The following is a 12,980-nucleotide window of genomic DNA, read 5'->3' on the forward strand; positions in this document are numbered from 1 at the left end:
TAGTCTAAGCCCTCTCACCAGTACCCAAGCCCTGCTGAAAAGGCAGATCTCAGCCGCTGGTGCCCTTTAGTCCCCAAGCCTGCTCAGCTGTTAACACTGAGGGAGCCAGGCACCCAGCACCGAGCCAGCACTCAGGCTTCTCATTTAACCTGGAGAGATCATTGTATAGGAGCCATAGGAACACGTGTTGCAGCAAATGCCCTTCAGGTTAATCCCTAGCTCCCAACTGTTGCCCTTTAGAGAACAGCCCCCACCATAGAATGGACTTGAAGCCATGCTGTGCAATGTCCTTGCCACTTAACCCTGACCTCTGGCACCTGCTTGGGGTCGACAACTGACCTCAGCTGGCCCAGTTCTTGGAACTTGAATGGAGTGACTGAAGCTGGTTAAAGCTGTCACCTTAATGACAGTGTCCAGTTACTCCAGTTGCTGAGGCCTCTGTGGACTGGGACCCATGGAGACCTCCACCACCTCAGGTCTCAGAGGTGGGGATGGATGAGAGGTTCACTGTCTTCCCAAGGATGGGCCCGGCCAGTGGGCGGCCAAGCGAGGGCTCTGGAGCCCTGCCGGTCACCATCCCCAACCTGTCCCCCACCCTTCAGCTCACCTTCAGGCCTGAGGCTGGAAGGCCTGGAGGGCTGGGGAGAAGGCGGCCATCCCCCTCTTATAACACTCTACTCTGTGAGGACACCGCTGCCAGGCTGACTGTGGGAGGGAGGGCTCTGCGACCACCCACTCCTGGTCTCCTGCCGACAGTCTCCTCCTAACTGTCTCAAGCTAAAGGCTGTGCATCCCCCGGCCCTTTTATGTGGAGGCTTTGGGCGTCTGTGCTCAGAGTCATGGCTGCCAGGGAAGAGCTGGAGGCGGGTGCTGCTAAGGTCGATATTCTTAAGGGTCATTTTAGTCCCCTGTGGGAAATAGATGGGTGGAGGTAGGGCAGTGCCCCAAGGTAAACACAGGAAGATGGTTCTGGAAGTTCCTGCAGGAGTCCTGGTGAAACGTGAAGGCAGCCTGGGTGAGGCGTGTGCTGTCTCTTTCTCCCTTCTGTTTACAGCTGACCCTCTCTCACACCTGCACACAAGCCCTCTGTCCTCAATCACCCTTGGGTGCCCTGTGTCCATCCTTGTCCCCGGGGCTGGAGGAGGAGTATCCCCATGCTCAGCCCAAGTCAGACGACACGGGCTCCCCCCGGTGTCCCATGGGGCTTGGTGGCTCCAGGGTCTGAAGGAAACGACTGGCTGGCAGGCAGGAGGAGCCATGGAGGACGTGCTCCCTGAGACCCTGGGAGACAGGCTCACGGGGAAGGAGCTCAGGCATCCGGAGCCCAGCTGAGCCCGTCGGTCAACACAAGGAAGCCTCAGTGAATCAGCTCATATTTATTGAGCCAGAGTCTAGAGAACACTAGGTGGGGAGAGTCAGACAGACCTGGAATATCTCATCAAGCACCAACCCCATCTGAGGAAGAAATGGATGCTCCAAGAGGCTGTGTCCGTTGGCCCCAGGCTGGTTGACTTCCTTGACTCACTGCAAAGTTCGTGACCTGTTGCTGTCTACTGCTTTCATTTTTCTTCCTTTTTTTCTAATCAACCTCGGTTCCCACGCAACATTTGGAATTTTGTGGGAACTTCACTGGTCTGTTGCTTCTCCCTGGACCCAAAGAGCCCCTGGCAACTTGTCAAATGTCTTATCTACTGTGTTGCCATCATCATCATAGCTGCTGCTTCCATCATTACCACCATCATTATTTAGGAGTCACTGCCTGAAGACCTACATAGATGTTTCTTCAAAGAAGACATACAGGTGACCAACAGGCACATGAACAGATGCTCAACCTCATTAGATATTAGGGAAGTGCAAATCAAAACTACAATAAGGTATCAGCTCACACCAATCAGAGGGAGCATTATCTAAATGTCTACAAATAACCAATGCTGGACAAGATGTATAGACACTGTTGGTGGGAATGTAAATTGGTACAGTCACTATAGAGGACAGTATGGAGGTTTCTTGAAAAACTAAAAATAGAGTTATCATATAATCCAGCAATCCCACTTCAGGGTAAATATCTGGAAAGAGGAAAGCTCAAATTTGAAAAGATATATGCACCCCAATGTCCATAGGACACTATTGACAATAGCCTAGACATGATAGTAACCTAAGTGTCCATCAGCAGAAGAATGGGTAAAGGCAGTGTGGTACCTATGTGCAATAGAATAGTACTCAGCCATAAAAAAGAAGGAAATAATGCCCTTTGTAGCAACACGTATGGATTCAGAGCTGATGATACTAAGGGAAGTAAGTCAGACAAAGACAAATACATGAAATCACTTAATAGTGGAAAGTTAAAAATACTAAGGGAATTCCCTGGCGGTCTTTTGGTTAGGATTCGGTGTTTTCACAACGGTAGCCCAGGTTTATCCCTGGTTGGGAAAACTGAGAGCTCACCAATGGCTTAGCATGGCCAAAAGGAAAAAAAAAAAAAAGAGTTCAAGTGAACTTACTTACAAAACAGAAATACTTACAGAAAACAACCTTATTGTTACCAAAGTGGGGAGGGATAAATTAGTATGGGATTAACTGATGCATACTACTATACATAAAATAAACAACAAGGACCTACTATATACTACAGGGGATAGAATTCAAAATTTTTAACCTATGATGGAAAAAAATTAAAAAGAATATAGATTTTTTAAAAAATACATGTATAACTGAATCACTTTGCTGTATACCTGAAACTAACAGAATATTGCAAATCAACTTTGCTTTAATAAAAAACCAAAAAAGAGTAGTCACTGCCTAATTAAGATAAACCTGCTGGGATCAAAGGTGAGTTGATGCTGGAGAAGGAGGGCTAGAGACCATCACCAGGAAGAAACTCTTCCTGTTGGGGCATCAGACCCTGGGGAGGGCAATAGAGGAGCCCTTACTACTTCTTCTGGACCCCAGCAGTCCTAACTCTTGGGCTTTTTCCATTTTCAACCCTTCTCTATTCCTGGTCTCTCATTGCTTGTTCCCATGCCTCTCCCGTTATTCTGCCCCCAGTGGCTTCTTTAGTCCAAAATAAGTGGTTTCTCCCCACGCCCACACCCCCCAGTTCAGGCTCCTTCCTACTCTCTCTCTATCTATCACCTGTATGCACCCCTCCCCTGCTGTGCTCAGCTACAGAAACACTGAATTCCTAATACTCGGCTCCATCAATTTTATTTTGCAATCTTACCCTCTAGCAAGTTGCCTCTGGGGCTTGGCCACTCACGTGTCCCTGGTCCCTGCAGTGCTCTGGGGTGCCCGAATTGGGGCCTACTTCAGATGCTCATAGATCTGGGTGAGCACCTCCAGATTCATCTCCAGCTTCTGGGCCCGTTTCCTCAGTCTCTCAGCAGACTCTGTCTTTGCCCCACCCTGCAAGTCCTGTGAATATTTCACCAGGGACCATATGTGGAACAGGAGGAACAAACCTGCAGAGACTCCACCATACGTGTGGGCTCCTCTGGTCATTGCAAGAGCCGTGGCTCCAAAAGCTGCCCTCACCAGCTGGGTGCTTTGGCCAGGGACTCACCCAGCTGCTAACTGAGGGTTGCTTTTGGCCATCCTGATGGCATGGATATGCTTCCTAAAATCTTTCACTTCGTAGAGACTTTTTCCACTGGAAATCTTCTGGGCTATGCTGCGGAAATCACGTTGGGCTTCTACTGATGACGTGTTTACGAGTTCCACGATGCTGGTGGACACGCCTGTCACAGCAGCTGCTGCTCCCAGCCCTAATCCAGTGGCTGAGAGTCCCAGACTGATGCCCATTGTAAAGAGTGCCAGAACCAGGCCAAGGATGGTCAGGAAGCCAGATGCAATGCTGGTGGAACTGGCTACCACATTGGAGATGGTGCAGTCCCTGTGTACCTTGTCAACATTGTCTGTGCATTCACGCAACTTTTTTATGCTCTTCTCCAGCTCCCGTTTAATCTGAGGAAACTCTTCTAGACACCTCTTCCTGTCCGGTTGGTCCAGATATTCACGTAGTACAACTGCCTCTTCCCTGTAACAATGAACATCAAAGGATGAAGAAAGACAATTTGCTTGTCTGTAAAATAGGCTCAACAAGATCTACCTTGCATAAAACACAGAGATTATGAATTAAGTGGAAAATTTATTGTATAAATTAAATGGAAATAATTTTGCAAATTAAAAATTTTTTTCAACATTGAACCCATGTTTGGACATTGTTGATGCTCCGTGTACTTATTCAGTCATGGGAAAAATAAGTGAAGGATCTTAGGATACTCTTGACTTCAGAGCGGCATTCGACAAAGACATCTCAGAGGCAGGTCAACACCAACACTTACAAAGAGTTGGTAGAGTAGGAACTCCACAGATAAATTAAGAGAAGCAGGATTAGAGCAGAAAACCTTCATTCAAGGGCCTCAGCATGTGGTGAGGAGTCAACCTATTCTTTGCCTTGGCTACTGGGAAGTGGTTCCTAAGCCCCTAGAATAGTCTGGCTGATATGAGTGTCCTCATCTGCCTGGGCCTTTGGCCACTGGACAGTCTGACAAAGTGACGTAATGGGGCCTTGTGTCACGTGGTATCAGTTCGGACCTGTGGAGGAGCTGGACTCTAGGGCACTTGTCTGACCTCGGGGAGGGGCTGGAGATGACAGGTCACAGTAATTTGTTTTTAAACAAGGTGAGTATCCCTGGTGGGCAGTGCTCTGTGCATCCTGCCACACACTGAATTCAGGACAGTAACTCATCCTGAGGACAATGGAAGCTTCATGTGTGAAACCTGCCCAGACTGCCCTATGGCTGATGGGAACCCGAATCCTGTCCTGTTATAAACTGGAATCATGAAGCTTTCAGTGATCTCTGAGCATCCTTCTAGGGAAAACTCAAACCTGAGGGTGGTTTTTTGGACCCCAGAAATTGACCGTTGGTGTCAAACGTAAGGACAGTCTGGGGAACTGTGCCCTCTAATTTTGCAGACTGGCTACTTCAGTGTATGTAGAATTTTTTTTTTTAAATCAAAACTTAGAGCTAGAAGGACCCTTAATGATTATTTTGCCTGGCATCTGCTCTCCCCCAAGCCTGACAACCTTGGCTTTCACAGAAGGTCACTGGGTCCACCCACTGCCCCAATTGACAGGGAAGCCGGAGATGTGCTCTGAGTCCTGGTTCCCCATGGCTCTCCAGCCCATCTCACTGACTCCTGATCCATCACCCAGCTCCCTGACCTCTCAGGGGTCACCAGCCTGCCACCTTAGCTGTACCTCATCCTGAGAACAATGGAAGTGTGAAACCCGTCCAGACTGTCCTGTGGCTGATGGGAACCTGAATCCCACTGTGCACTAACTGGAACTGGAATTCTGACAACTTGCAGTGCTCAGCACCCCTGGCCTTGCACGTGTCACCAGCCTAACTCACACTTTGCCTGTGACAGCTTCACCTGACTGCACCCCAAGGCATGTGCAACTTTGTGGAACCTCTAAAGAGTCAAGAGACTTTAGGGAACACCCATTTGAATGGCTCAGCCTGAAGAGACCAGCACTTGCACAGCTGGTGGAGGAAGTGTTTTCCTCTTGATGGGGATGTGTGAGGCTCCCCAGAATCCCTCAAATGATACACAATCACAGCCACTCACTGTGACCCTGGAGGGCTCCCTGAGCCACACGGCCTTCCACTGTCAGGGAGGCTCCACATAGACTAGAAGAGGGTCCCTGATGGAGGGAGAAGCCAGGTCCTAGGCAGGATGTGGAGGACACGACCACCACAGGACCCTCCACCCAGGGCCCTCCAGCCCAGCATGAGGGGATCCCATCAGGGAAGAAAGAAATGTCCCCCCTCCCACTCAGGGGACCTCTGCTAGGGACACAGCCCCTTCAGTTTGTGTCCTCGGGGCCCACTCTCCTCACTCTAGTCCTGGCCCTGCTGCCCAAGCCTGCCTACTAGTCCTCCAGCCTGGACTCTCTGCTCCACCTTGACCCTGGGTCTGACCGTGGTCCAGGCCTCCCTGGTCCTTATGATTGTACTTGGTTCTCCACGTCTGACCCTGCAGTTCACCCTGAGGCCATCACCATAGTCCATCAGATTGAACTGCTATTCCCACTGAACACAGGACAGATCTGAGACTCCAAGATAAGCCCAGAGTCCCAGAGCCGGATAGTAGAGCCAGGACCGCACCAGCTCCATCCAGTTCCTCTCCAGCCTGTCTATCTTATCAGCCAGCAGGATCCTGCAGGGTTGATACAATCAACCTAATCAAAGGGCTCAAGTCAAAATCCCTGGGGATGCAAAATGATGTTGATGTCAGGATTTCCTGACTTTTCACAAAGGAAGTTCTACTTGGTTCTCGTCTCCTGGAAGGAGGCCATTGGGCCCTGATTCTTCCCAACAAGGTTATTTTAAAAGTTAATACTAATTTAGCACATACTCTGTGTCAGCCATCATGCAAAGCACTTTGCATGCATGATCTCAGTGTCCTCTCAATAAAACTGAACAGATGAAGAAAGTAATGGCAAGGAGATCAGTAACTTGTCCAAGGCCACGTAACCTGCTCCCTCCTTACAGGTTTCATCTCTTCTTAGTCTGAGGCCATTCACTGGCAGTGAATGACATGGAGGAAACATTCTTCTTGGATTCTTGAGAAGGAACATCCTCAACCCCACCACACCATAGCGTCCTGCCAGGAGGAGGTGTGCCTGCCAGGAGGAAACCAGCCTGGGGCCTGAGGATCTGGGTGACCTTCCTGGTGCACCTGTGCTCTTTACCTGGACAAATTGACCTCAGCCACAAAATTCTCCCAGGCTTTGTCTTGAGCAAGCAGTTGTTGTTGCAGTTTTTCCCTCGCTCTGTTGAGCAAAAATATTCTGAGCGCTAGACAGAAAAAAAGAAAATTGGAGAAATTATGGTGGAAGGTAAATGGTACTGAGGATCAAGTGATTAAAGTTCATCTTTCTGAGCAGCGATGACCTGGGGTACTCTTGGTGGAATCACCTGGGGTTACAGATGGAACTGTTTCCCCGACCCCACCCCTCAATTCATATGTTGAAGCTTTAACCCCCTGGTGACTGTATTTGAAGATAGGGCCTTTAAAGTGGTAATTATGGTAAAATGAGGTCATAAGTATGGGGCCCTAATCCAATAAGACTGGTGTCCTTATTAGAAGAGACACCAGATCTCTCTCTCTCTCCTTCTCTCTTTCCAGCAACATGAAACATTCTTAGTTTTCCTCTTTTTCCTGGGTCTCTGAGGGAGAAAGGAACCTAGGGCTCACATGGAGGGAAGCCAGAACACTAAATCTGTGTATTGATTGGTTGGAGAGGGGGTGGGCAGGGTAATAACTGAGCACCTGGGGATCTGCAGGGATATTTGCGATCAAAAGGACCCGCATGAGGCAATCACTTGGTGAGCAGGTGCTTATCTACGGCAGCGCTGTACAGATGCCCTCACACAGCTGGGGAAGGGGTGATTCTGGGGGAGGGGAGAAATTTCCAGCTGGAACTAACACATTCCAGGTAGAGGGGACAGTACCACACCTAAGCAGACCTACTGTGTGGCAGGCACTGGCCCAAGCCATGAACATACATTATATTTCATCCTCATAACAATAAAGGGATATATTATTCCCATTTTATAGGTGAGATCAGATAACTGTGCTCCAGGTCACACAGGTGGGAGGCAGAAAAGACCAGATGGGGGCTCAGGATCTGCTGACCCTCACAGAGCAGCTGGGTGGGTGGCAGGGAAAGAGCTGGAGGAAAGGTCTCTGCGTTGATGCCCCAGGGTCTGGGAGCAGGAGGAGGCTCAGACCAAGGGAGAGGGCAGGAGAAGCTCCAGGGACCCTGGGGGACCTCCTCTCCCTTCCCCGTCTGGCCTTCGGGACTTCCTCTGCTGTCCCCCTCCCCATGGGCTGTCCTGGCCTCACTTCTGAGTCACTTGCTATAGGGCAGTGGGTGAGGAAGTGAGCACCTTGAAAGTGGCTCCCCAAGGAGAGGACTGGGAAAGAGGATCTGTGGACACACCCCCACTGGGGGAACTTCACGCAGCCCCTCTGGGGGGCTCCAGGATGCATATCCATCCCCTTCTTGGTTCTTGATTCCTCTGTATGTTAACTCTGCCTGGAGCCACCACCCTCAATTCTAGGTCATAAGTAGGAACCATCCAGAGAAGAGGCAGCCGATTACCTGGGGGGTAGATGTTAAAGCTCATGGTGGCAGCAGCAGGGTTTCAGAGATGTCCCTTCAGCTCTTTGTCTGAATCAGGCTTGAAGGAGGTGTGGCTTCACCCTTGGGTATGAGAAAATGGATGGTGGGCTCCATCACCAGTGAGCAGTGGCTGCAGAGAGCAGTGAGGGGCAATGTCTCTGGTGGGTTCCCCTGGGACGGCCACAGCCACCAGTGCCACCAGGGACTTAATCCAGCATGGTTCGCTGTCTCCTGGGCTCTGCTGGCCACTAGTTAAGGAAAGGCAATGGCACCCCACTCCAGTACTCTTGCCTGGAAAATCCACGGACAGAGGAGCCTGGTAGGCTGCAGTCCATGGGGTCACTAAGAGTCGGACACGACTGAGTGAATTCACTTTCACTTTTCACTTTCATGCATTGGAGAAGGAAACGGCAACCCACTCCACTGTTCTTGCCTGGAGAATCCCAGGGACGGCGGAGCCTGGTGGGCTGCCATCTATGGGGTCACACAGAGTCGGACACGACTGAAGCGACTTAGCATAGCATAGCATAGCGCTCATCTCCCACCAGCTCTCTCCAAGTCAGAGTCCTGTTGGGGCACAAGGAAAAGCTAATCAGAGAGGATACAGCCATCTCTGAAGTCACAGGAGCAATAAAATCAAAGACAAGAACAGATAGGAAGGAATACTCTGGAAATTCCATAAGGTTGGGAACATTTTCTTTATTCTTCAGTAATAACTAATACTGATCCAGAGTCTATGACATGCAGGCTCCTGAAATTCACCTGAACTTCAGTTATTCCAAGTTTTCATGCTGGTGCCAGAGCCTGGACTTGAACTAAAGTCTTTCTCATCCAAATCCCAGGTTTGTGATGACTATGCTCTACTCCCTTTAATGTGGGCTTCCCAGGTGACCCAGTGGCAAACAATCTGCCTCCCAGTGCTGAAGACGCAAGAGACTCAGATTGGATACCTGAGTTGAGAACTTAGATCCCCTGGAGGAGGAACTGGAACCCACTCCAGTATTCTTGCCGGGACAGAGGAGCCTGGTGGGCTACAGTCCACAGTTCACAAAAAGGGACGGAGCTCGCACTCCCTTTAATATAGAATTTTGTTTGTGCATAGCTGTTATTTGGCAAGTGACTGTTTTTATTCCCAAATCATATCTTCCTTCCCTGAAGGCTTGAGCCTCTGCCTTGATAAAGTTCCTGCTTTATCAGGAACACAGCTCCCACAGCCCACACCCTCCTTGTTTCTGCAAGAGCCTTTATGCCACAAGGGCCTGGAGTCCACCCAGCCCTGCCCTGGATGCTCTGAACCTGGATGGGGCCAAGTCCTCTCTACTGTCCTCTACTGACTGTTGAACTTTAGCTTGTTTCTAATTCTTCATGTAAATAATAGTGCAAGCAACACTCTTCTTATATAAAACTTTGCTTGCATTTTTCTTTTCTATGTCAGATCTTATTATTCCCAAATTAAATGAAAGGGAATATACTTCCTCAAGGGCAATGAGGTCCTTGTTTCATCTACTCTGATCTCTAATTTTCTTCAGGCTCCTTTCTAGAAAGTTCTGTGTGTGTTTCACTGGGAATGGGACTTAATCTTCACCACTCTCTTAAAGGTTTGTACCTTCATCTTGCTTGATGGAAGGAAAACCCAACTGGCTCACAGGCCCCAGAGAGGGAAAGGAGGCTCTCAAGGAAAAATGACCAAGATGGAGATGGGAGAAACAACAGGGGAGCTAAACCAACAAGAAACAGGAGTCAAGAAAAAAAATTAACGACAAAATGTATTTAAAGACAGACTTCTCCAGTTAGCATTTAGAATGAAATAGCTACCAGTTAACTCCAATCCTTTGTACTGTGTCTATGCTCCTGGAGTTCTCTTTAAGCTGTAATTCTGGAAACTCTGGCTGCAGCACAAGAGATAAATCTCCTAAGAGAGAGATATTATTAAATCCTTTGGTGGTCATTTTTTTCTCAACACAAATGGACAAATTCTTAAGCCCTGTTACCCATTTTGGTTTCCCTGGGGCTCAGTCAGAAAAGAATCCACCTGCAATGAGGGAGACGTGGGTTTGATCCCTGGGTTGGGAAGATCCCCTGGAGGAGGGCATGGTAACCCACTCCAGTATTCTTGCTTGGCAAACCCCCACGGACAGAGGAGCCTGGGGGGGGTGAGGTCCGTGGGGTCTCAAAGAATGGGACCCTGTCTCTTCTCTGCTACTCCTCCTGTCCAGGACCAGCAGGGCACCCTCTGCCCTCCTGGATACAGCCGGGCTAAAATATGAGGCGTCCAGTTCAGTTCAGTTGCTCAGTCGTGTCCGACTCTTTGCAACCCCATAAACTGCAACACGCCAGGCCTCCTTGTCCATCACCAACTCCCGGAGTTCACTCAGACTCATGCCCATAGAGTCGGTGATGCCATCCAGCCATCTCATCCTCTGCCGTCCCCTTCTCCTCCTGCCCCCAATCCCTCCCAGCATCAGGGTCTTTTCCAATGAGTCAACTCTTAGCATGAGGTGGCCAAAGTACTGGAGTTTCAGCTTTAGCATTATTCCTTCCAAAGAACACCCAGGACTTATCTCCTTTAGTATAGACTGGTTGGATCTCCTTGCAGTCCAAGGGACTCTCAAGAGTCTTCTCCAACACCACACTTCAAAAGCATCAATTCTTCAGCACTCAGCTTTCTTCACAGTCCAACTCTCACATCCATACATGACCACTGGAAAAAACATAGCCTTGACTAGACGGACCTTTGTTGGCAAAGTAATGTCTCTGCTTTTCAATATGCTATCTAGGTTGGTCATAAATCTCCTTCCAAGGAGTAAGCACCTTTTAATTTCATGGTTGCAATCACCATCTGCAGTGGTCTTGGAGCCCCAAAAGATAAAGTCTGCCAGTTTCCCCATCTATTTCCCATGGAGTGATGGGACCAGATGCCATGATCTTCGTTTTCTGAATGTTGAGCTTTAAGCCAACTTTTTCACTCTCCACTTTCACTTTCATCAAGAGGCTTTTTAGTTCCTCTTCACTTTCTGCCATAAGGGTGGTGTCATCTGCATATCTGAGGTTATTGATATTTCTCCTGGCAATCTTGATTCCAGCTTGTGTTTCTTCCAGCCCAGCATTTCCATGATGTACTCTGCATATAAGTTAAATAAGCAGGGTGACAATATACAGCCTTGACGTACTCCTTTTCCTATTTGGAACCAGTCTGTTGTTCCATGTCCAGTTCTAACTGTTGCTTCCTGACCTGCATATAGGTTTCTCAAGAGGCAGGTCAGGTGGTCTGGTATTCCCATCTCTTTCAGAATTTTCCACAGTTTATTGTGATCCACACAGTCAAAGGCTTTGGCATAGTCAATAAAGCAGAAATAGATGTTTTTCTGGAACTCTCTTGCTTTTTCCATGATTCAGCGGATGTTGGCAATTTGATCTCTGGTTCCTCTGCCTTTTCTAAAACCAACTTGAACATCAGGAAGTTCACGGTTCACATATTGCTGAGCCTGGCTTGGAGAATTTTGAGCATTACTTTCCTAGCATGCGAGATGAGTGCAATTGTGCAGTAGTTTGAGCATTCTTTGGCATTGTCTTTCTTTGGGATTGGAATGAAAACTGACCTTTTCCAGTCCTGTGGCCACTGCTGAGTTTTCCAAATGTGCTGGCATTTTGAGTGCAGCACTTTCACAGCATCATCTTTCAGGATTTGAAATAGCTCAACTGGAATTCTATCACCTCAATTAGCTTTGTTCGTAGTGATGCTTTCTAAGGCCCACTTGACTTCACATTCCAAGATGTCTGGCTGTAGGTGAGTGATCACACCATCGTGATTATCTGGGTCATGAAGATATTTTTTGTGAAGATCTTTTTTGTACAGTTTTTCTGTGTATTCCTGCCACCTCTTCTTAATATCTTCTGCTTCTGTTAGGTCCATACCATTTGTGTCCTTTATCGAGCCCATCTTTGCATGAAATGTTCCCTTGGTATCTCTAATTTCCTGAAGAGATCTCTAGTCTTTCCCATTCTGTTGTTTTCCTCTATTTCTTTGCATTGATTGCTGAGGAAGGGTTTCTTATCTCTCCTTGCTATTCTTTGGAACTCTGCATTCAAATGCTTATATCTTTCCTTTTCTCCCTTGCTTTTCGCTTCTCTTCTTTTCACAGCTGTTTGTAAGGTCTCCCCAGACAGCTATTTTGCTTTTTTGCATTTCTTTTCCAGGGGGATGGTCTTGATCCCTGTCTCTTGTACAATGTCATGAACCTCTGTCCATAGTTCATCAGGCACTCTATCTATCAGATCTAGTCCCTTAAATCTATTTCTCACTTCCACTGTATAGTCATAAGGGATTTGATTTAGATCATACCTGAATGGTCTAGTGGTTTTCCCTACTTTCTTCAATTTCAGTGTGAATTTGGCAATAAGGAGTTGATGATCTGAGCCACAGTCAGCTCCCGGTCTTGTTTTTGCTGAGCCTTTCCATCTTTGGCTACAAAGAATAAAATCAATCTGATTTTGGTGTTGACCATCTGGTGATGTCCATGAGTAGAGTCTTCTCTTGTGTTGTTGGAAGAGGGTGTTTGCTATGACCAGTGAGTTCTCTTGGCAAAACTCTATTTGTCTTTGCCCTGCTTCATTCCGTACTCCAAGGCCAATTTGCCTGTTACCCCAGGTGTTTCTTGACTTCCTACTTTTGCATTCCAGTCCCCTATAATGAAAAGGACATCTTTTTGGGGTCTTAGTTCTAAAAGGTCTTGTAGGTCTTCATAGAATGGTTCAACTTCAGCTTCTTCAGCATTATTGATTGGGG

The 12,980-nt window shown here is 48.1% G+C and overlaps 1 protein-coding gene across 1 annotated transcript; it reads right to left on the bottom strand.

Moving 5' to 3' along the window:
- Positions 1–2,725: 2,725 nt before the first annotated feature.
- On the bottom strand, positions 2,726–8,444 carry LOC123332142 (apolipoprotein L2). Its single transcript, XM_044937663.2, is given in 3 exon segments — positions 2,726–4,033; positions 6,758–6,863; positions 8,174–8,444. Coding segments are annotated over 3 exon segments (864 nt in total). The 5' UTR covers positions 8,199–8,444; the 3' UTR covers positions 2,726–3,300.
- Positions 8,445–12,980: the final 4,536 nt, after the last annotated feature.

Source organism: Bubalus bubalis, chromosome 4 (genome assembly GCF_019923935.1).
Source record: "Bubalus bubalis isolate 160015118507 breed Murrah chromosome 4, NDDB_SH_1, whole genome shotgun sequence".
Classification (NCBI taxonomy): Eukaryota; Metazoa; Chordata; class Mammalia; order Artiodactyla; family Bovidae; genus Bubalus; species Bubalus bubalis.